Genomic DNA, 24994 nt, shown 5'->3' with positions numbered 1-24994 from the left:
CTCAACTCCACCGAACTAAACTTAAGTCTGCTCCAAATCTGTTGAACAAATGGAGGAGAGACAATTCAAGGAAAGTCTATTTATCGTTGTCCTAAGAACAAAAAAATTAGAACAAACGAGACAAAAATATCTCTGGTGGTGTCAGAAGTCTGCATCAGCATTAATGAAACACCTATGTGAAAAATAGGGAAAATGGTTAAGAAAATAGGGAAAATATGAGTTGTCACCTTGTGTGTGTGACAAGGTGGTCTCATACTAAAGAAAAAGGGTCATTCGAGTCTTAGCATGGGGTGACTGCTGTCTTTAATGTGGAAACACTCATTTAAATCTTACCACAGAGGGGAGAACTTAGGGATGACTATGAAGCTTTCTGCTGTGGCTCGAAGCAGCTCTCCACCTGGGCTGATTGATTAGGGAGCATCTTACTTGCTTACAGATTGTTGAAATCCATTAAGCAGATAATAGAGAAAATTTGATTTATACCTCAGACTTTTGTTTCTTAGATGCAGAAGGACAAAACTTTACAGCATTACTGCTCAGAACAATTGTACTGTGGATAGTGTAGGTCCTCATATTTTCAGTCCACACTTGATCATCATAAGGAATGATTGAATTCATTCAGCATAGAATTCTTTTAAGCTACATTTTCTCAAATATAGAAGAAGAATTTTCAAAAACTAGGGTCTTCTTGCATACTTTGTAATCTATCTATTTTAAGCAGTAGTCAGGACTTCTTTATTTGGTACAGAATTATTACTGTCATGGTTTAAGCCCACGCAGCAACCAAGCACCACCCAGCCTCTCACAGTGGGAGCAAATCAGAAGGGTAAAAGCTAGAAAACCCGTGGGTTGAGATGATGACAGTTTAATAGGAAAAGTAAAAGCCATGCACACAAGCAAAGCAAAACAAGGAATTCATTCACTACTTCCCAATGGGCAGGCAGGTGTTCAGTCAGCTCCAGGAGAGCAGAGCCCCATCACATGTAATGGTTACTTGGGAAGACAAATGTTATCACTCCATACATCTTCCCCCGCCTTTGTATCCTGAGCACGGATGCCATACAGTCTGGAATATCCCTTTGGTCAGTTTGGGGCACCTGTCCTGGCTGTGTCTCCTCCCAACCTCCCCTGCACCCCCCAACTTCCTCGCCATTGTGGCAGTGCAAAACGCAGAAAAGGCCCTGGCTCTGTGTAAGCCCTGCTCAGCAACAACATCTCTGTATTATCAACCCTGCATTAGCACAAATGCAGAACAGCCTCCTACCAGCCACTGTGAAGAAAATTAACTCTGCCCCAGCCAAATCCAGCACAATCACCAAAGGGAAATGTGTTTGAACAAATGAACTTGATGACACTAGAAAGGAATGCTCTTCAAAACACTGGCAACATAAGGGTAAACATAGTAAAAGAAAAATAAGTGTACAAGTTGAAATGTCTTTACATAAATGTGACCCACATCCTAATTTCTAAATCATATGCCAAGATCCTCAAGCCCAAAATTACCTGGTTGGCTTTATGAACTCAAAACAGAAGACAGACTATGTTCTTTGAACAGCACAAGTTTTACTGAGACTACTTTGTTCTTTATTAAGCTGAAATAGCTGACATCAGAAAACCAGAGATAGTTGCAGCATGGGATGGATGGCTTTTCCTGTTGCGTGTAACTTAGTTATTCTTCGGTGCAGTAAGAAAATCCCCTTCCACTTCATGCTTGAGGTGATTCTGAATATCAGTTTTAAAGCCAACTCTAATGCTTGCAAAGACTTCTCCAAATGCAGTAACACTAAGAGTACCAGGTATTCTTAACTTGCATACATTTCTCCTTCTAGCCTGTTCATTCCTTTGTCCCTTAGAGGCTGTTTCTCTTGTTGCAGGTCTCCTGAAGAAAAAATTCAGAATGATGTATTAATACCACTCTAAAAATGAAAATGGGGCTTAAAGGTTGCCTATCCTAACTGTTCCACAGGCAGCAAGCATGTCATATCTAAGGTTTTCAAAATTAATCTTTGTTCTAACTGTTGAAGAAAAATACTAATAGATGGGTATGGACCTTTTTTGTAAAAAATGGTCAGCTTTTATGGACAGTACCATTTCTGGAGTCCAGTAGTCTCTGCAATCCAGTTAGTCTACAGATGTGATGAAATTGATCTACTCTATTCATTATACACAGACTTACTCTTTTGGGCAGGAAGAGAACTACTGACTGATGAGCACTTGGTTAGTGGACTGAAGGAACAAGCTGACGTAACTGCGATGAATGTCACAGATAAAATAGACTTCACTGCTGAGAGGGTCATGAACCATGACTTGTACAGGAACATTGATCATTTTGTTAGTAAGTACAGGCAGTTGCAGAAGTGCAAGAGGCAGTTTATAAAAGTCTTACCCATGTTTTCCTCCAGTTTTGCATCATCTTGTCATGTTCACTGATGGCACTTCTCCAGGTATCAAATTCTTTGGTCCATGCATCCTGGCCATCACTATCTGAGAATTGTACATGGGATGATTACATAACGATATAATGGTAGAAGTCAGTACCTGATCAGTTGCAGGACTGCCTGTCCTGCAGGAAGGAGAGCTAGAAGGAACCATCATCTCATTTGGCAGTAAGTGCTGTTGAAATTGTTCTCTCACCCTGTGCAGCAAACTTAATATCCTCCAGAGGAAACAGGCTTAGTGCTGTTTATCTGTGATTCAAGATCTAGAAGGTAGGACCTACAAATTAGTAGTTCAAACCCATGTAACAAGCACAGGAATGCTTCAGTTAGATCATAACAAGCCTGGGGAGAAAAATGACATGATGGAGAGGACCAGCTGACATGATGAACCAATGACCTGATGGATGTGTCCAGCTAGTATTCCCCATTTTTCAGTAATCGTAGAATCACAGAATCAATCAGGTTGGAAAAGATCTCTGAGATCATCAAATCCAACCTAGGATCCAACACTACACTGTCAACCAGACATGGCACCCGGTGCCGCGTCCAGTTTTTCCTTAAACACCTTCAGGGACTGTGGCTCCACTACTTCCCTGGGCAGCCAATTCCAATGTTTTATCATCCTTTCTGTGAAGAAGTTCTTCCTAATGTCCAATTGAAACCTTCCCTGGGGCAGCTTTAGACTGTGTCATCCTGTCCTGTCACTGGTGGCCTAGGAGAAGAGACTGGTCCCCACCTGGCTGCACCCTCCTTTCAGGCAGTTGTAGAGAGGGATAAGGTCAGCCCTGAGCCTCCAGGCTAAGCAACCCCAGCTCGCTCAGCTGCTCCTCACAGGACTTGTGCTCCAGACCCTTCACCACCTCTGTTGCCCTTCTCTGGACACGCTCCAGCACCTCAACATCCCACTCCATCATCTCCCCAAACTGCGGGCACCCAGAACTGAATGCAGTACCCAAGGTGTGGCCTAAGCAGTGCTGAGTACAGGGGAAGAATGACTTCCCTGGTCCTGCTGGCCTGTTGCTGATACAGGCCAGGATGACATTGGCCTTCTTGGCCACCTGGGCTCACTGCTGGCTGGTGTTCATCCACTGTCAATCAGTACCTCCAGGTCCCTTTCTGCCTGGCCTCTGTCCAGCCATTTTGTCCCCAGCCTGTAGCGCTGCAGGGGGTTGTTGTGGCCAAAGCAGGACCCAGCACTTGGTCTTGTTGAACCTCGTTGCTGGATTCAGCCCATCAAGCCTGTCCAGGTCCTGCTGCAGAGCCCTCCTATCCTCCACCAGATTGACACTCACCCCCCAGCTTGGTGTCATCTGCAGATTTGCTGATGGTAGACTCAATCCCCTCATCCAGGTTATCAATGAAGATATTAAATAGGACTGGCCCCAGTACAGACCCCTGAGGGACACCACTGGTGACTGGCCGCCAGCTGGATGCAGCTCCATTCACCACCACTCTCTGGTCCTGGGCATCAGCCAGCTCTTAACACAGCAAAGAGAGCCCCTGTCCAAGCCGTGGGCTGCCAGCTTTTCCAGGAGTATGCTGTGGGGGACAGTGTCAAACAAAGGCTTTGCTCAAGACCAGGTAGACAACATCCACAGCCTTCCCCTCATCCACCAGGCAGGTCACCTGGTCACATAAAAGGGCATCAGGTCGGTCCTGATTTAGGAAGGACCTGTCCATCCTAAATCCATACTGGCTGGGTCTGATCCTTCAGCCCTCTGTAGGTGCCATGTCATTTCACTCAAGAGTTCTTTATACTTCCTCCCAGTGATAATTAAAGAAGGGATATGTTACTGCATCTTGGTAAAATTCTAGTGCTATTTCTGTTTGCCAGCTTTTTTTGCAGAAGGTAAGACTGATGGTGACATATTTTCTGTTTATCCTTTGGGACACTAGCAACAGTGGTATGTACGTTTTAAGAGCACAGTGAGAGCCCTTCTGTCTGCTTTACATTTACGTTGGTTTCACTGAGATGCTCTTAATTCTGCTTCCAATGCAGATTTCAAAGTAACTGGAGTGATGGCATAACTCCCATGGCTTTTCTCTGTCATTGAAAAAAGCAGCACTGAGCCTTGACAGACTCACATTCAGTATTAACCAGTTGGTTAATTTTTCCTTCATTTTGCCAAGAAAATCCATGCTGTGTCATGTCCATTGCTCCTGCTGTCTTTTTAAAGACTGTTCAGACCTTCTCCAGGCCTGGGTAAGGTCTCAAGAGCTAGTTGCAGCAGGCATTCTGGATACTCCAAAATCGTGCAGTTGCTGAAGTTATTTAACTGCCTACCTGCCTAGTTAGTGTCCCGATGAAGCTGAGAAAACTGACCTTGCCCAACCATAGATGGTTTACAAATCATGCAATTTCAAAAATCTAGGGTAGTGGGGGTTTCTCTTTACCTTCTGACTGCCTTAAGTCCATGTGCATTAAAGAATTTTTCTACATTACCTTGTAGAATTCCAGCTGAGTACTTACTTGTAGCTCTCTATTACTCATTTGGTTTTCAGTTTTTGTTAATTAGTTTAGCAGGTTTTGGTTCAATTTCTAGATCATAACTGCTAATTTACATAAGCCCTTTGAGGGAAGGGGTAGAAGGAGTTTTTATGGCTCTAAAACATTTTCGTAATTGAAGTGGATACTCATGCTGCAGGCAAGAGTTACCACCTTTAGATATGCACATGTTTTATGGGTGAATATTACAGAGCTTTACTCTTATCAAGGTCAGGCCAAACACAGCATGCATTTGGAACAACCGTACCTTTATCTTCCACTGTGATCAGCACTTCCGACATTGTGTTCCCAACTTTTGAGATGAATGAACATCTGTATTCTGTGTTTTCTGATACTGAATCTTTCACCCAGCTGAGAACATGCACTCTGCCATCAAGCAGCATGTGAGATTGCTCTGTGATGCACGCCTTCATCTTTTGTCCATTCTTCTTCCAGACAAAGTAGGAGTCATCCGGACCTGTAAAAATGTCAGGTTATTCTGTAAGAAAATAGACGATGAGTCTTTGAAAAGAACACAAACCCCATCACATCAAGATTAGGCTTAAAAACATGAATGGTTGATTGTAATGCTTCTTGGGTTTCTTCAGCTAAAGTTCTAGCTACCAAAAACCTGGGATAAAGAGGAGCTAACTCTGGAAATTTAGGTTCAAGCCAAAGCTGTGAGTTTGTATGTATTGAGGAATTCTGTGTGGATTCTCGCAAGGGGGAACTTAGCACACACATGGTAGAACCAATGATGAACACCAGCACCATCTGCCCGTATGAATTCCTGTAGCACTAGGCACATTGCCTACTGCTGCCCAACATAGCTCCTGGTACAAAGCTGAAACCACCTGAGACATGCCTTGCAGAATCTGAAAAAAAGGCCAGGAGGGGAAAAGTTCAAGAACTCAGTGCGTCAAAGATGCTGGAAGTAGTAATGAAAAAGGCAGAAGTGGAAAAAGCACAGAACCAGTAGTCACAGCAGGCACTTAAGCAAGACAGAGCTTGAAAGAAGCTTGGATCAACAACAAAGAGCAATTTAATTTTTTAGCCTGGTTACTGTTATTTGTCTTAACCTGCAAGGGCAACATTTGAATAAATCAGAGATTGACAGTAGCCTGGAGGAGAGAACAGCTGTTCCCAGAAAACTGGCAAGGTTGGCTGAAGTGTGCTTGGCAGCATCAGAGCCTTTCCATTTAAAATACAGACATCTGGGCCAAGCTAAGATCTTTGTAATTCTGATGTTTAAAACATGACTATTTCTCCCTCTGGGCCTAGGATCCAGACTAGCCTTAGCATGAGAAGATGTAAAGAGAAATTTGAGGTAAAAAGAGAATGAACTATTTTTGCAAATATGTCTTGACAGAACCTACTACAGCTTTTACTGTGAGCAAGTTGATGTGGCCTTTTTTCCCTAGAAAAATACAATTCTACTGTTAGTGTCCCAATTAAGTTTTAGATAATCATGCAGAGAAAAACCAACTAGTTTTCACATTTGTGTACTTCCTCAGTGTATCATATTAAATTCTTAACTCCTAAGTTTTATTTCCAAATCTCCCACAAATAATGGGCACACAAATTAGCAATAAGAGTAAGGGTGAATGATAGAGAACATGATCTAGTTAAAGCATTGTAGAGTTTCTCTGAGGGAAGTGGCACAGTCTGAAGGGCTAACAGCAGAAAATAGCTGGTCTAGCACACTTTTTTTTTAAGGGGTTTTATGGATGATTGTACTTATTCTATAGTTGACAGCAGACTGGTTACATGTCACTAAATTAGTGGGAAGTCTGGAACCAGGGACAAGTTACTTCAGTAAACTAAAGCTGAAGTTGAAATTTGGACAAACTTGAAATTTGGAGGAATAGTAAGTGCAAGCACAGCAAAAAAGTCAAAATACCTAAGTGCCATTTTAGAGCCATGCAAGGAAGTGGCATATTTAGTGCAGGACACTTCCCTAAACTTACTTCAAATGTACTAGAGAACCTGCTCTATTTTCCTGTGCTAAAGATCTCAGTTGTGCTGGAAATCTGTCAAAATTTCAGCTTACATCCACATTTCACCAAGAGATAAATATGCAATCATTTCTTTATACATGTATAAAGAAATGTATAAGTATAGTAAAATATGTAAAATATAAATTTTGTAAGCTGTCTTGGTTCAGATTGGCCCCTTACAAAGTTGCAACTTGGCAATTTTACTCTTCCTTTGTTTTTCTGTGCAGTCAGAAGCACTGGAAATCCCCAGAGATACATACTCATCCCCACTTACACTGGTTGACAGCAAAATCTAGGTGCAAGCAGTACTCGGGATTTTACTGATCCTGTTTCAGTGGAGCTTGTTTCCAATTCTCGGGCAATTACCTTCTCTACTTTGATTTCATTTTCAGATGGAACAACAGAAAAAAATACACTGTGAAACAGTTTAACCTGCAAAAATTTTCAATCACATTTGTTACATTTTCTACAACTCTGTGGTGAGAAATTCAGAATCATATCTAATGGTTAGGGAAGTATTTTTTTAAGATAAAGGAAAATAACACGAGCATATTCTCTGCATTTTCTATTGTTACTATAACACAAATTAATTGTATGTCAAGTGCAACCTTTAAAATACAAGTTTCTGTCAAACCTGATCTACTTACTTTGCCATCCATGTTAGGAATGCTTGAAAGATTTAAAAAAAGTAATCTTATTAAAACATAATAATCCAATAGAGAACTAAACAGCACAACAGGCCAGGTATATAAGTAGCTATGTCTGAGAAGTCATTAAATATATTTCAAACAGTTAACATCAAAAACATTGCTTCAATAAACTACATTAATTACACGTGATGAAATAAAACCAACTCCACCACCTTGGTGATTCTAGAAGGGGAATTAACAGATATCAAACAAAAATATAAGAAACTTTGTGGCATTATCTGAACTACCCCTTTTCTTTGCATAAGCCCCTCAAAATTTCCAGTGTCTGTGGAAGTGTTTGCTTCTTTCCCACATAGACTTCATTTCCTCTGCTTTCAGCAGTTCGAATGAAATTATAACACCCAGGTAGTAATGGCCCAGGTACTGTCCAGGTAGTTTCTGCCAGCAGAATGGGTTCTCTGACCTATGTGAAATCAGGCTGGTTTACACAAATGACATATTTAAAACACAGATGATTTTTTTCTCAGTATTTTCCATGAGAAAAAAATTCAGCTGTCATAGGTAGCATAGAAACTCAAACCACTGCAGCTGCTTGTAATCTTCTACCCACAATCTGACTGCATTCACTGGGTTATTCATGTAAATTTGACCTAAGGTTAAAAAAGTAAGTAAAAAAAAGCAGACTTGAAGCAACTGAAGTATACAGCTACAGAGTCAGAGCAGCATGGGGATGCACCCTGCTCAGCTGGATCAAATTAAGCATTTGCCATATACACATCACATCCTAATAGACATACGGGTTTCAAGACAGCTTGGAGACACTAATTTAAAAGGAGCAGATTATGGATTAAGTTGAGCTCAGTGACATAAGGCAGGAGGACCAAGAGGGAGCACTGGCCACGCTGGCTCATTGTGCCAAGTGCTGCAATGTGCAGAGAGCTGTGGAGATTTCAAAAGCAGCCCAGTGAAGCTGCACTGTGAACCCTGAGCAGTGCTACCACTGCTGGTGGTTCAGCATAGGGTCTCCCTCATTTCTAACCCAGTTCTTGAAGGGTAGCATTTAATAAGGCTTCCCTATATTCACAGAAACACTTCCAAGATAAAGACAGGGGACTTGTTACAACAGCAGGAGCCATCAGCAAACCTAGACCCCAGCTAATAATTTCTGCAAGTTGCCAGCAAATTGAAATGCAGGGAAGATAACCGACAGGTATCCCACAGAGAAATTCTACCAGGGTAACAAAGAATCTTTTACACAAATGCCTATAATCTAGACAAAGAACTGCTACCGGAGGCTATCCACAGTGATGGGAAGTTCAGGTTTAGGAAAAAACTTCCTTGTATAACCCAATACACACCAGAACCTCTTTCAAAGCTCACCACGTGCAGCAGACTAAGAAAAAGAATGGCATCTGGATTTAATGCTTGCTATCAAGCTTGCAGCTTTCCTGAATGCTACTGAAGCAAACATCCCAGATTTCTGAAAACCAAGATCATACAGGAAGCCCTCATCCAGAGCAGGGATTAAGTTTTAAAAAGGCCCTATAATCTGGATGCAGGAAGTTTTTTTTAAATCAGGCATCAAAGTTAGCCCAGGAAGAGGTTAGTCAATCATTAATATGAAATATTACCACCAGCACTACCTAGTATGTGAATGAAAGATTTAGGGCTGGTCATAGTTCTTGAGTTGTAGGAGTCTGAGTCATTGCTGCTGATAACATACCAGAATAATAAATCAGTACAAAATGAAGCCATCAGTGGATAACTGACTGGAAAAGTGAAGAAAAAAAATCTTTAATTGAGGCAATCATCTTTGCAGTTTTCTTCAAATATTGTGCAAATTAAATAGCCTGTACCCCCTATAACAGGCGTGCATTTTTTTTGTAGTCTTGTTGACTGGTGTTTGTTTTTGATTGTTAAAGTAGGGCAATGCATTCTAGAAGACAAGCTTGACAGCAATGGAAAAAAGTCCCTTTAAAAAGCCAAGAAAATAGACCGCTCTGAAATGCCACAGAATATTACTTCCAACACCACATACTTCATACTGAAGGATGCATGACGTCCTCCTCCTTCAGACACGTGGTGCTTCATTAAATTACCGGTCCCTGTGTGTGACATCACCACAAGCTGATGCAGCCTTACGAAGGCAGATGAAAAGCAGGAAGCGCTTCCTGCTAAACGTGAACCACCTAAAAGCTGGAAGCAGCAACCAGTCACTAGAGGTGATGCACAGCACACGTGGGTGCAAGTAGGACACGGCCTCTGTCTTCTTGGAGTGGAATTTAAAAGCAGGTTGGGAAAATGGCTGACTGGCACATTACATGAAAATGCAATTGGTAACTGTTCATGCATTTATTCAGATGTTCTCTGACGGTGTCCAGAAAAAGGTTTTGCAATTGGAACATAGATAATTGTCTGTGAAGAAAAATCAGATGAGGCACCAGTAAGCTAGAACCAGGGACTGTCAAAAAAAAAAAAAAAAAAATTAGGTTCCATTTTCACAGTATCACAGAATTAACTAGGTTGGAAAAGACCTTTGAGATCATCAAGTCCAACCTATAACCTTACACCACCTTATTTAGACCATGGCACTATGTGCCACATCCAGTCCTTCCTTAAAACACCTCCAGGGATGGGGACTCCACCACCTGTGTGGGCATCCCATTCCAATGCCCAATCCCCCTTTCTGTGAAGAGTTTTTTTCCTGATGACCAGCCTAAACTTCCCTGGCACTTTGAGTTTGCCTAATTATTTCTGGCCATCCTATCAGCTAACAAGGCTACTACATTAAGTTTTAAAATAAAGTGAAGAAAATTGGAGAACATATTTTAAGGAGTAACATGCTCTCCAAAAATCACTCCTGTTCTCCAGAGAACACAAACTACTGCTTTTGCTTTGTTTGTCAGGTAGATCTAGCAGAAGATGACTGAAGAGATGGAAATGAGACTTTCATCTCCACTGTGGGGACAATGCACACACAACATGCTGAGGCAGCTCTGGTAGCAGTTTCTGCTGAAATAGCTGAAAAAAAGATGACAGCTTTGGTCTAAATTATTACTCAGTTAATCAGCCACACCAGTGGATTAATAATTACAAGTCTACAGGCTGTAGCTCTCATGGGCAAGAAAAACATGTGTACAGGTAGCCAGGCTGCAATCCTGATCAGTTGCAGGTAGCAAGATGTTCTGAGGAAAACAGTGTAAAATTGTGGTTATGCTCCAGATTCCAATACCAGTCCAAATCCATCACATCTCTTTAGGCATGACTGGGAAATCATGGCCAGCGTGTAGGAGTTATTACCAGTGTACTGCTCCAAGCTGAGGCATTACTGAATCAAGAGTTCCACATTAGCAAGGAGAAAAACAGATGAAATATTTATGCTGAATTGCAAAAGAAGAAAAGCTAAACTGGGAGGCCAAGTAAACTGTTGTAAGCAAATGGTACAGGAACAAAACACACCTCTGAATCCCCCTCTCCTGAAATAAGACATCCCAAAAGGCATTTGGGTCTCAAAGACCCCAGTGCAAAGCAAGCTTCTCCTTTTATACATACCTAGGCACACTACAAAAGCTGACATGGATTCTGCAAAACTTCTTCTTCCTGAGCCCTCGTAGTCTCCCAAAATCGCATACATTAAATTCAAATGGAGAATACTGCCTCTTTTGTGACCTAGTCAGTTCATCTCTGCTGACAGCCCATGCAGCACCCAATCCCCAAGCAAGCTGAAAACCTGAACTAGACAACGAAGCAGCAAAGCTGCTGCTTCACAGAGGTACTCCTGCAGAGGTGCCAGCTCTTTTCCTTGGCCTCGACAGACTTTTTGACAAGTAAATCTCTCAAAAGGGCAGCTCATTCAAACTGTGTGCAGGTACCAGTGGAAGGCTTTGAAAACCATGCAGTGGCTTCCTTTCCCCAAGCCCTCTGCTGACACGAGATGCAGCCTGTAAGACTTAGTGGTGAGTGCCTGCAACACCTACTGGCGTGCAGGAGACACACTACAGCACACTGCAGCTTCAAGTGTTTCACACACATTACAACAGCAGTAACCACTGCAGGCTACAGCTTCTAGTCCTAAGTGGACTGAATCTTCCATGGGAAGGTATTTTAGGGCCTTTTTTATGTTTTAATCATTTATAAACTACCAAAAGCCACAAAAGATGTTTCCCAACTGCACCTTCTTATTCATTCTGCAGGAAAAACCTGTGCGAATGTGGTCAGCTGCACACTGTAAAAGGTAGGAAAAAAAATTGATGAAATCTTCTGAGAAAAAAGTAAGACACTTTTGGTTCTACTTCTTTTCCTTGCTCTCTGCCTTCTTGATTTGATGCCTGATGCTTTTTAATTTGCTTTATGCTTAAATTATTTTTACACTGAACTTATTCTAGCCCTTACTGGAAAACCAATATAGTAAAAAAAAAAAAAAAAAAGCAAGGAAAAGGCATTCTTGTTGCACACCTTTCCACATATTTCTTAGCTTGACATAGCCTTTACACATAAAACTGCACAGCAAAGGAAATTTCTACAGAGATGTTTCAAAATCTGCTGCTGATGACAGAATTTAAAAATGCATCATCCATGTCACAGTCCTCATGAAAATGAATTTTCAATTTCCTTACAGAAATCACTGTGAAGGAAACCATCAGAGCCCAGCACTTACAAAGGCGTTTAATGCTGTTAGTTTTGCATGCAGGCTTAGCTATGATGGTCTCAGCAAGCCCTATATCTGAAAAAAGAAACGCCAGCATTGTAGTAAAAAGATTACATTCCTAAGATATTGCAATCTAAAGCAACAAGGGTATCTTTAATGTCTGTGAGTTTAAGGCAAAATAGGTCTGTGATATGTACCCAGTTTTGTAACCTTAAAACTTCCAAGCCCTTTTCTGTTATATATTAAAGGTACAATCTTAATTTTTCAACTTATCTTCTAGATGCGTCCCAAATAATAATAAACAGGTGGCATGTCAAGAGATCTGCACACAGGAAAGGTTAAAACCTAGTGCCAAGGCGCTGTTAAGCAATGTTTTGTCAGTGCAGAAATCATTGAAAAAAATTGTACAAATCTACAAAATGACAAATTAACAGCTACTATGAGACAACTGTAGCCAAAGACTGATATTGAGTCAAAAAGCATGTGATGAAACACCAAAGGTCTGCTGAGCAGACAATTCATGAAGTGGGGTATGAAATTGTTTAACATGGTGCAAACTTACCATTCCCACAGGAAGGTAAACCAACCATTTACTAAGCATACAGATTAAAGTAATGGGTATTGCTTCAGGAAAGCATCACTGTGTAAATCTCAAAACATACTGCATAGAAACTTTAAAGTTCTATAAAGTTTTGAAATATTTGTGCAGTGGATTGATTTGTCCTGGAAGATGCAGAGCTTTTCCTTTCAAGGCTACTAATTAAACCATTCTCACATTTCAAAAACTAACATTGTATCTCTCCATAGCCATAATTAAGAGCCACTTACCAACTTCAACTGGTTATAAAACACAAGTGTATGAAAAATTGCTCTTGATATTTGTGCTCTTGTAAGAGCAGAAAAGTAACAACCCAAGTAAAGTCCATTATAAGATGCTGGCATGCTGTAATTTAAATGCTGTCATTTGTAGTTCTGGACAAACATTATGTCCAGCACAAAGCACATTCCTAGGCAGGCTCATTCTGCTCTGGATGCTGCTCACCTCCATGCCTCTGCTGACTGAGCTCTACACCAGACCAGACCACACCAGGGCACCATGGCTGATGCAATCATGCAAATGATGCAAAAAAACCTCACCCAAGAATGAATTACTCATTTCCATGGGTAAATCAGTCTCTGACAGGCGACTTCCTCCTCCCAGGGGAAAAAAAATCAGGCGCAGCAAGGTATACGGACTTTTGCGCCCTTGTGCTGGGACCTGCAAAGCACCAGCACTTGGTGACACGAGCACAGGCAGCCCTCAGGTGCCGGGACAAGCCTGGGGCTGGCCTCTTTCAGACTCACTCTGCAGGTGCCTTCTCAAGAGTCTTACTCAGTCTGCAGCAGTCCTCATGAAATGCACTGCATTTTGTATTCTCACTGCATTGCATTTTGTATTTTCCCACCCTTCTGCATGTCTTTCAGTGCAACTTCAGGCTCCACCAAAGAGGAACCTCTAGTGAACCACCCGCAGTTATGATTCTTCAAGTTATGGATCTTTTCTTCCACGGATGTGGGAAACTTTCTTGTACTCCTAAAATAGCATAACCACAGGGAACAGGCATTGTACGTGGGTATTACCAGATACCCATCTTAATATCTCCATGAAATAATAACTCCTTTAAAGTATACTGCCAAGTTCACAGAGCTTTTATGGTCACACTCCTGGGTTTTTTTACCAAAACTGGAAATAATCCAGTATGTAAAATCTCCAGCTGCAGACAAACTAAGGGAGGGAGTCATCCTGACACCATGGACAGAGAGTCTCGATCTGCAGGTAAAGCACAGTGTTTTGCAGCATTTCTGATCATAGAAGTATTTACACTGTTGCACAGCACACTCAGTGTATTTTAGCTATGTCATTGGTCTGTGAAGTTATCGACATGGAGATACTACTCCAAAGCTGAGGGAGGAGGTGCCAGTAAAACATCTCCGAGCAGAACCAAAACTCTAGAAAATGCCTGTTCCTACTATATTTCAACAGAGCACACCAGAGAAATTATACAGCAGGTGCATACATCATCAACTCACTGTCTCTCCCCTGAACTAGATGGTATAGTATTTTGTTCAATTTATTTGAAGCTTGCCTCAACTGCCTGCAAAGATTTTAAAATTCTGTAATGGGAGAGTAAAGTTCTATTAGAAAAAGTACACAGGAAACGTAATGTTTGCCCATGCACACACAGCAGACAGGTCTCTGCAGAAATGTGAGACTCTTTGGGGGACTAGAGAGAGACAAACTGGGAAGAAATTTGTGAAGGGAGATTTATTCCCTCCTTTTCCAGAAGGGCAGGAGGACTCCATGCTTGAAAAAATTTATATTTCAGAAAAAATGTACCAGTTTACCACAAGTGCTGTTTGTGCTGTATCCACTTTACCTTATGGAAATGAGCCAGTTACAAAGTTGTAAAGTGTTATCCTTAGGCAAGCTTTCAGGTTAAAACACGTGGGATGAGTAAGAGATGAGCAAAAGAACTCACCAACTGCTGCCGAGTTTCCAGACAGCTTGAAACAGATATTTACAATTAAAAAAAGGAAGAGATTCAGCAATTCTGATAAAATAACAATTAAGTTAGAAACTTAATTAAAAATAAGCTTGAGGTTTTTGACTGGATGGTGTGGCAATCTATGTATTTGCATCATACATTTACTGATGCCATATCCTTTTTGCAGACAAGGCACAACATTTAACTCTCTGCCTGTCTCATTTAACCCTGTTGCTCCTTGCAAACACGTTTTACCTGATAGTCATAGCTGAGCAGAATAAAGTTCCATTACAGCTATGTTAATATAAAGAAATATCAACAGACACTGAACAAATCTGAACAAATCCAAGCAGAGACCTTCCTTGCAAAAGCAATTGCTTAGCCAACCCCCACCCAGGATGAATTCATATATCCCCACATGCAGGACCCAGAAAGATGCAAAATATCTGCACCAGTTCAGTGTGATGGTTTACATTTGCTGGTTTGTTTGGTTTTTAACTCAAGAGACTAAAGTTGTAATCTTGGGTAAGACGAGTGTGATGTCAGCCAATTGCCTTGTTTCCCAAAGGGAGCAAAACCTCCATCCATGACACAAAGTCCAGTCCTTCCCTGCTTTGAGAGGCATTGGAAGTGCTTCCACAGCTGGGTCACCTTGGCCCCACCTGTGCCATTACTGCATCCCTTGGATGTCAGGTGTTGTTAGCTTCTCACACTATTCACCCCTACACCTCCTGACGACTGAAGTCCACAAGCTGACTTTAGGACACTGCACCTTCCTTCTTAAGTTCACTACCAAGGCAAATACAATTTTTAAGGACAGCATCAGCATCATGTTAAGATGGACACTGCTGGATGAAAAAAAGCAATTTAAAAATAAAGTCCAGATCTGTAGTATGATTATCGAACTGTTTAAATCTTTTGTGCTATTGTAACTTTTTTTTCCCATGGTGGACAATGAAGTTTCTGAATTGCCTATGGCAAAAGTGAACGAATTACTGCTGAAAAGTGTTTTCCAATCTAAATGATTCTATTCTATCAAAGAACCTTCATCCCACTGTTGTTCCTTTTAGCCATGGAAATACAAACAGTGCCTTTATTAAGATCTATGCTTATAAAGATTTATGCATTTTGATCTGATTCCAGATAACACTAATGGACACAAATATGGAACAACACTACTTTTTATAATTATTCAATTAGTGTAATTTCTTCTTTTAAAGAATAAGGTTACATATGAAGACCCGTTTAGATCCATTAAACCACACTTAGTTTAAAACAGCAATTACAAACCGTAATTTGTAACAATCTAAAAAAAACCTTGAAAAAAATGTTGAATTGCTATGGAAAAAACAGCTTTGTCCTCCTGTACACCTCATATAATTTATCTGTCATAAAATGGAAGTTGTTATTACTGTATGTACTTCACCATTTGAAATAAGATGAAAAAAGAATGACTGACCTGGTCCAGAAAATATGCTAAGTTCAAATCCAATAAAAGTGTGATTTTCAAACTGCATACACACTGACAATGGAAATATCTACCTGCTAGACATCCATGTGCAATCCTGATTCACTGAATTCCTTCAGCATGCAAGTGAGCCTAATAAAATCAGTTACCTATGAACATACTAAAGTGCATTGCTGAATCAGAGCCTCCATTATACAAAACAATACTCGCAGTGACTCACTGTTGGTAAGAGCATGTTGGCATCCTGATACCATCTCTGCTCTTGTTCCCCCCCACCCAAACATCAGAAAAGTAAAACTTACACAGTACACAGTGACACAGCTAAACCTTTAATGCAGAAAGTGCTGGCTTATACAGGGGTCCTCCAACTTACCTGTGGCTTGGCAGAAGAGGTGGAAGGGTCCCCGGATACTAACATGCTGTGCCTGGTCACTTAGGAAAGGTGGCAACAACATGACCTTTACGGGGTCTTTGCTAGACCAAACATCAGGCTGGGTACTGGTGGGTGAAGGAGGTGAATCACTTCCCACACAGGACAAAAAGGAGGTACCAGTAGGAGGGAAAGGTATAGGAGATGAGGCTGTGTGACAGAAGAGGACAGAAAAGAAAGTAAAAGGGTACTAAGGAAAAAAGTTGCAAGAAATACATCACACAATGAAGAAATAATGCAAAAAGACAGGTGAGTTTTAGAAAGGTAGTAAGACGAAGTGTCCCTAGACCCCTAGAGAAGAGCACTTCCCTCCTTCACCCACGTTGTTTTTCTCCCATCCTTCCCATCTCCCCACCCTGGGTTATATATAACCCATACAACTGAAGCTGAGAGGCTGCTTCAAATTAATTACAAAAAAGTTTTTACATTCCCCCCAAAGGAAATCTGAAGGAACATTAGTGCTTGCCAAATGGAAAGCACTGTCATTGTGTCACGTTTCAGAAAAGCCAAGATGTAATACAATTTATTTTAATATTTATTCTGTTATATGTACATAATTAAAAATAGAAAAATAAAACCAAACTGAATCTTATAAAATATAAACCGTTTACACTAAGATGTTCTAAATTATGTTTGCATGAAGGTTCAACACAGAAAAGCAGCCCAGGCATACTGCTATTTACTGTTAAAATGTATTCTACTTCTAGCAATATTTACAGAAAGAAGCAGTGAGAGGAACAATTCTTCAGGACTGTACTGCACACAAAATGCTTTTACAGACAAACAGTGCTGCTGTGAACCAGGCTGAGAACAAATGCACACTTTCACGTTAGCAGGCATGATTCACATAAACAGTTCAAAGGACTGATTGTTTAAGCAGCTCCAGTTTCAAGTCTCCAGTTGCATAGGAGAGTGAAGGTATCATCCAGAAAGGGTGACGCTGCAAGTATTTGTCACAAAAAGAAGCTGAGTTATTTCTGAATCTGAAAAGAAGAAAAAAATCAGCAATGTTTTCTCATCAGGCTGTGTCCTAACAGTCCATTCCAGCAAGTCACTAGCTGAATTGTTGGAGTTAATTCTTCTTGATTCCTGTTTTGCTTCCACAATGCAAGAAATCTCTTTCCATGTCACTGCTAACTGACAGTTGCTTGCCTGTACTGTTCTATAAACTAAAGAAAAAAAAAAATCCAGTTTTGTATAGAAAATAAAATGTGACTATGTCCAGCTGGCTGGCTGGTGGGGGGAGGAAAAAAAAAAGAAAAGCATTTGTTTCCTCCTTCCCCATTCCCCACTTACTCCATGTTTTGAACTGATATTGTAGTACCTACATTTCTAGAAAGCAGCAAAGAAAAAAGCCTTTAAACAAGATTATCCCTGAGTCTTACATAAATCAAGGCAATGCTATCCCCATTATACCTTAAAATCTAAGATACTTACAGAGCAGTTAAAAAAATTAACTTTAACCAACTAAAGAGATCTAGTGTGCCAAAACACAAAGCATAAAACTAAAAACAATCACTAGGAGCAAAGAAAAAAAATGTCCCAATCTGGACAAAAGTCTATAATTTACCAATCTGATAAACTAAACTCAATTTCCAATTTGGAATTAAAATGAAACTAGATCTTCTTTTAATGGCAACTAAAAATATGTGTAGACTGAAGTACTTTTTAAAGCCAACTGAATTATAAAGTTACTTTTACACTCTATTGAAGAATATGGCCAAAGAACAAGCAAGTAGCTTTACTAGAGCAAAGCACTCACTGGAGGGGAAAACTGGGAATCAACAAGTGGTGATCTGAAACTGGCCATTTGAAAAAAAAATAGAAAAAACCACAGTACAACACAAGATGCTACGGTCTCCAGACAAGTACACCACTTCTCTAATCTGTTGAGATCTGAATGAAAATTGGCTTGCTGTACAGCTTAAGCATGTAACCCCTGCTATGGCTTAGCTGTCACACCCAGGCTCTCCGTGCTCAAATAGCCAGCCGCAGGACCACAGCTCACTTCCGCCACTGAGAGGGACAACGGGGCCTTCACTCCCCCTCCACATCCGAGTCAGCGTACTTGAGCTCGCACTTGACATCGAAGGGCTTGTCCCTGGCCTCGCGGGATGCCTGCGAGTCCCCTGCCTGCAGCTGGCTGTTCCCGCAGTCGGGCTCGGTCTCGTAGCCGGTGTCGTGCGCAGGCTTGGGCTGTTCCCCACTCTGGTGGCTGACACTGCCCTGCTCCACCAGCGTTTCTTTCACACTTTGCTCACAATCAGAAAAATCTGACTTCGTCTTCTTCTTACCGAGCAGCATCACAGAGCGAAACTTCAAGCACTGCCCTGGCAAGTAGCCTTTGTAACAGTTGTAGGAGAGCAGGCACAAAAAGAGGATGAAAAAGAAGAGGAAGAGGAACATCAACAGGAAGTTATCATTTGACTTGAGGAACATTGTCTTTTCCGGGACTGCATCAGGAATTGAATTGAAGAGCTCTGTGCTGGAGGCTACACTTGTTAGGACAGGGCCAATGGGCTTTGATAATATCCTTGCTGTCGTTACTGGTACCATGTGAGTGGTCGAGATGTGAGCAGTGGACCCCTCGGTTGATACAGCTGACACTTTTGGCACATCACTATTACCTTCTGTTGGTGCGGCTGTCACAGTGGGGCCCACTGTGGTATGCTGCATTTTTTTCAGTTCCAAAACATGCTTAGCCAGCACTTGAGAAAATTTCTTGTTTTTCACTTTTTCTTCTGACAAACATTGGTAAACACCACTGTCTCCTTCTGATAAATTGAAGATGAGCAGTGCCTTTTCCAGCAGACGGTACTTGGGACTCTCCACTCTCAGCACATCATCTTTGAACTTCCAAACTACCTGTGCCAGATTGGACTTTTGAGAACACTTGAGTTCTGCTGTGCTCCCATGCTTGAATGTATGCTGTAGGGGATTCTCTCTTACTTTATCTGGAACATCAAAATAAACGTGCAGAGTATCAGCAATGATTCCAGTTTGTTCTAATCTGTACAGCTTCACCAGACTGTGTTACAGTCTTACTGGAAGCATGAAGATTATGGCATTCACCTCACAAGACCAGGTGGACAGCATGCAAGGATCTCAGTGGAATACCAAGCTGCACGTGAAACATCAACACAAACTAAGAGATAGGACACCTCAACTCTAAGACAGCCTCCACTTCTAGACAAGTGAGACCTCAGTGACCCACAACTGAGAGTACACCTGAGACAAGTCATTGTTTGGGAAAGATACTGTACTTAGTCTCATTTTATATCCAATCAGTGCATTTTAAGTAAACCAGCAACTACAAAATATCCAAGAGGAAACTGAATTAGGAACTCTCTTCTGAAAAAAAAGATTAGTTGCACTTAGGGCACACCCACAATGCCACCCTGTAAGTTAACAAAAAAAATAACAGGCAAAGCTCTCATACCAGTCCAGAGTTTGCTAGGATTAGAAATAAAAAGTGAGTACATCAAACTCTTAAGAGCTTTTTTTACTGCAGCTCAAATCTCCTGTAACTGTACTCCTCTTTACGATCTCCTTGATCTGGTGGCAGCAGGACATACTATAAAGAAAGGACCTGTGGTTACTTGGTTAAAGCACTATGGAAGGTACTTCAGCTGCTCTGTATCATGTTCTGAGTTCCCCCTCCCCTCTCACCATAAAACCAGCTTTTTTTATAGAATCATTTAATCTGATCTAGCAGCAATAACCAAGCACTTGTCAAAGCTCACAGTAGAATGTCAAATGCTGCATCAAAGAGACAGAGGCCTCTGCATTAGAAGTACTTCTGGTATTGCTTTCATTCACAAGTCACTGTTGAGGTGCCCCCATTCATTTCAGGGGGTTGTGCACTGCATACTGAAATGCATACAAACACAGACAGTTTTTAAGACAACATGCAGGTTGTATAAATGCTCAAATATTCAAAGCAGAATCCCATACCTATTTAAATGCAAATCAATGTCCAGATAATCACAAAATAAAAGCTGAAATAAACAGAACTCTTTCACCACTCCACCTAGACATATGACAGAGCTCTTCAAAGACTAACTCACCAGAACAAGAAGATGCATCTCCACCTATGTTTTGAATCCAGCTCCTGTAAAAGGAAGTCCAACCATTACAACTTCAAATCTTGTTTCCTAAAGTCTGCCCATCCTTTTGTACTAAATAGGACTCATCTAAACAGAACTAACAGACATAAATGGATAGGAAAAAGTCTGTATCTGAAAACATTCAATTTTTAAAATTCCAATCATCAGTAAGACTGATTAAATACTGATTGTAACTGTAAGGTAACCAAAGGATACTATTACCTTTCCATTTCACCTTCTTTAAAAATATCAATGCAGGAAGCTTCAAGGGGTTTCCAAGCACAGTAAGGATCCCTTGCTAAAACACAGTCAACACAAGTGGTGTACTTGTCACAGAATGCCACTGGAGACTGCACCACACCAGAATTTGAACCAGCAAAGAGGTATCTTCTGCCCTAAAGAAAACAAAGCACAACAAAAAAAATCACAGCCAATCACTTTCTCAAACCCAAACAATCCAATTCATTGAACAATTTAAATATTATTAAAAAGTGCATACATACAGGCATTTTGTAAAAAGTGGTGCCTGAGGAGAATAAGCATTTGGTTAGCTTTTATTTCTAGACAGTTATCTTGGAAATATTGCAGCAGCGCTGAAAGTGCAAAAAGACAACAAAAAGCTGAAACAGGTATGTGGAAAGTAATCATGTCTAACTATGACTTTACGTCTTAGGTTACAATGTAAGATGTAACCAAAAGTATGTATTCTATCACCATCTGTTAAAACCAGGTAGGGCAGTGTTCTTTCTCTCTTCTGTGACAGATCCCTGATAACTCCTTCCAGAGAGGTATCCTCTGTTAATGAGCTATCTAGGCTCACTGCATGACTCATAAAATTACATCATCCCATTGTGAGATGCTCCGCCCAGGGGGAGGAACCAAGTGTTCCTACCTGGATATAATCTGAGGTGTGGAAGGCCACAGGCAGCCCTTACCTACAGGATTCCCAGAGGACAAGAGCTACATAACCACCACTGGACCTTCAGAGGAAGACCAGACCCTTCTACAGGATCACCAATTCAACAGACCCACTTCAAAGAGGACTGCAGCCACCACTTAATCAGACTGCTACCACCACCCTGCCTGGCAGGGCGTCATGTTGTATGCCGACTGTCAGGTTAAGCCAGGGTTTCTGTATTATTGCCTTGTTATATATACTAGTAAGGAACTATTATTCCTATTTCTCATATCTTTGCCTGAAAGCCCCTTAACTTCAAAATTATAATAATTCAGAGGGAAGGGGGGTACATTTTCCATTCCAAGGCAGGCTCCTGCCTTCCTCAGCAGACACCTGTTTTTCAAACCAAGACAGATCTTGGCACCCAATGTGCGGTTCGAGGGCATTGAGAGAAAAGGGCGAAAAACGAGTAACAATTCCTGGGTAACCTGATTTTTGTGTGCTGAATAGAGAAACCTCATTAGGCAGCACCATGTGGGCTAGCTTACCCTGGTTCGGGTGGCAGGTGGTCGTGGCTATATTTCTCCCATTTGCAGCTCCTTATCTAAACATGGGTCCTACAACTAAGGGTACCATGACTGTTATCCAGTTTGCACTATGGGTCAAATAAGGTGAGGAATTAATGGATTTTTAAATTCCCCTGGAAGGTGGGCACATGGATACAAGGCTATCTCACACTGAGTGCATGTTTTTGGGGTTATGTTAATAATGGTACCTTCCGTGAGGCAGTAACACCGGGGGAAGTTTTCTCCCAACCCTTCAACCAGTTCTTTGCGCCCATCCCACCAGCATTGGAAGGGTTTACATTACCTCTAGATATTAACCAAGTGGTGCTGATAGGCCTACTCTATTTAGCACTCAGAGGTAAGGTGAGATTGACTTGGATAACTACCCAGACAACCACCCCAGAGACTAGGGGTGCTGCCCCAGAACCTGACATGGCTCCAGAGACTAGGGATCCTGCCCCACAGCCCACCTCAGAAATGAACCACCCAGACTTAGTAGGGGCACTAATGAAGGAGATGTGTGAGATGTGCAGAGGGAATACACCTCCCCAGCTGGTGGGAAACCCTCTCCCTGCCCCAAAGAGGGAGAGTCTGATGGTGCAGCAGTGGAACCCACAGATATTACAACCATCCAGGCTCCAGCTGAACCACAAGGACAACCACAGCCAGCAGCAGTCGCCCCTGTACAAAGGAGGAAGTGTAAGACCAAATCAGTACAACCAGTTAATGATGATGGGCAACCAGGGCCCTCACAACCAGCAGGAGAGCAAGAGCCAGAAATCATCACCGAGTCCCTGTCGCACGACAGTCTCCGTGCTATGCGAAACGACATTGTGCGAAGGGGGCGTGAGCCTTATACCACCTGGCTGCTTCGGGTTTGGGACCTTATGGGCACAAGTGTGCAACTGGATAGTGGTGAGGCAAGGGATCTGGGATCGTTGACCCAGGACCCAGGTGTGGACCAGATATTTGTGAGGGAGCCAGGGCCCCTTTCTCTCTGGGAGCAGCTTTTAATGAGGGCAGGAGAGAGGTTTGTTCACACTTTATCACACAGTTTTTCCAGAAATATGAATGCAATAATCCTTCTATGAGGCAAGGCTTGCTCTGCGCAGGACCTGCTCCTGTTAACCCAAAGCAGCCCTAATGCTTTCAGCTTTCCAGCCAGCCAGTCTCTGCAGCCACATCGGCATCCCCCTTATGAGAGCCAAATGCTTCTTATGGAAGAACACTGGTAGTATTCAAAGGAAACAGCACTGGCAAGACACCTAGGAGAAGGGGAATATAATCAGAATGGCTGTTGAACCATTGCTGCTGGGGATCCCAAATCCCCTGAGTTTGACTCAAGAGTCTGACTCTAAGCACCGCAGGAAAAGACCACACTCATCCTTATTATAAAAGGCAGGCAGCTGCCGTATTTCACTCATCTGCTTTAGAGCTCAGGGAAAACAATGGCTAAAAGTAGACTCTAACTTTCCGTATTATCAAGCAAAGCCTCAAGAAATGGACCTGTGCTACAGTCCCAAACCACCGCGACTGACCCACTACTCCTTTTGAGAGGTTCTGCATAAGAAGATGAATGGCACACCCCACCTCAGCAGTGAGCTGGCTTCACCCTGAGCAGAACACCGAGCACGTTTATCAGCACCCTACTGCAGCTGTCAGGCAAACAAGCTGGATCCAAGCACAGAATGGCTCTTCTTGTACTGCAGCCATACCAATCTCAGTACACAGCAATGTACTTGGAGTCATGTCTGCAGTGAGACTGCTTGACTCCAGCAGGATGAGTACGGTCACAAAATGATGCGTGGACATGCAAGGAAGGATTTAAAGTAGAGAAATATTCTTCAAAAATCTCACGTTCAGGTGCAGACATTTGGTCTTGACATCGTAAACACCCTGAAGAAAAGAACTGACAGAGCATCTTAGGGCTGAATTTAGGTTTTGGGGCTCACTGATGCTCTGCTCTTTCAACTAAGGATGTAAGGAGATTCTTCCATGAGAACTCGGAACAGGTCAGTCTCTTTAATGCAATGATCATGAGGAAGTCTCTAGAGGAAACTGCAAGACCAAGCACAAATTAGTTTGAATCCTTCTTGAATATAAAGTGTGCAAAGAACCTTCAAGGAAACTCTTGACACTAGAAAATGCGAGATAAAACAGGATCAAAAAAGAAACTGCTGGTACTGCTGGAAGATACAGCTTGAAAGACAGTCAAACAAAGGTTCAAATGCAGTCTTCCATCCTGATATTTGACATAGATTAGTGCTGGACTGTGATGCAGTGCTCACAGAAGGAAGTCTACAGTGTTGGAGACATCCATCTTCCTAGGGAAGAGCCATTCTGCTCCAAGATTTCCACAGTGCCCTAAGCACTGCTCATCTCTAGTGCCCTGCTGGGTAACGCTGCAACAGTGCAACACTGCGCATGGATTGTAGTGTCTTGGCCTGTTTCCCAGCTCATGCACTCAAAAGTTCAAGGAACACGCAGCGAGCTGAGCAAACCATTTAAAAAAAATCCAGACACACCTTCCGGTCAAGCAGGAGTTAAGATAATCTACTGTAAGCTCATCTGACTCTGTCCCACCACCCTCCACACACTATGGGAAGAACCTAGAGACTAGCAAAAAATACACTCAGAAAGGACTCTGACTCCAGAGAGGTCTAAAGCCCACCATCAGGGTAATGATCACCCTTCTGTGGTACATCCACTGCTGTGGGTATGCCATGACACATATCACAGTTCAGTGGTGGACTTCGGTAGCCACTGACTGTGGAGGCAGAGGC

General features: G+C 41.9%; 1 protein-coding gene across 14 annotated transcripts in view; it reads right to left on the bottom strand.

The window, feature by feature from the left end:
* Positions 1-1349: 1349 nt before the first annotated feature.
* Positions 1350-24994, bottom strand: part of SEMA4D (semaphorin 4D) — a 99718-nt gene continuing 76073 nt past the window's right edge. For 6 of the 14 annotated variants that reach the window (XM_017742732.1, XM_017742736.1, XM_017742731.1 and 3 more), the window contains 3 exons: positions 20970-21142; positions 20709-20752; positions 17130-19595 (listed from right to left, as the gene is read on the bottom strand). In XM_017742732.1, the coding sequence (XP_017598221.1) occupies positions 18679-19595; positions 20709-20752; positions 20970-21142 (1134 nt within the window). In that variant the 3' untranslated portion in view covers positions 17130-18678. Of the gene's footprint in view, positions 1880-2386; positions 2485-5191; positions 5402-7567; positions 7590-9608; positions 10032-14737; positions 14763-16584; positions 16792-17129; positions 19596-20708; positions 20753-20969; positions 21143-24994 lie in introns of those variants that run through there. The other 8 variants (XM_017742737.1, XM_017742738.1, XM_017742740.1 and 5 more) reach the window with 7 other exon arrangements.

This window comes from Corvus brachyrhynchos, unplaced genomic scaffold (genome assembly GCF_000691975.1).
Source record: "Corvus brachyrhynchos isolate BGI_N302 unplaced genomic scaffold, ASM69197v1 scaffold408, whole genome shotgun sequence".
Taxonomy (NCBI): domain Eukaryota; kingdom Metazoa; phylum Chordata; class Aves; order Passeriformes; family Corvidae; genus Corvus; species Corvus brachyrhynchos.
Note: the sequence above shows the minus strand (reverse complement) of the source record. Positions and strands in the feature narration are given on the sequence as shown.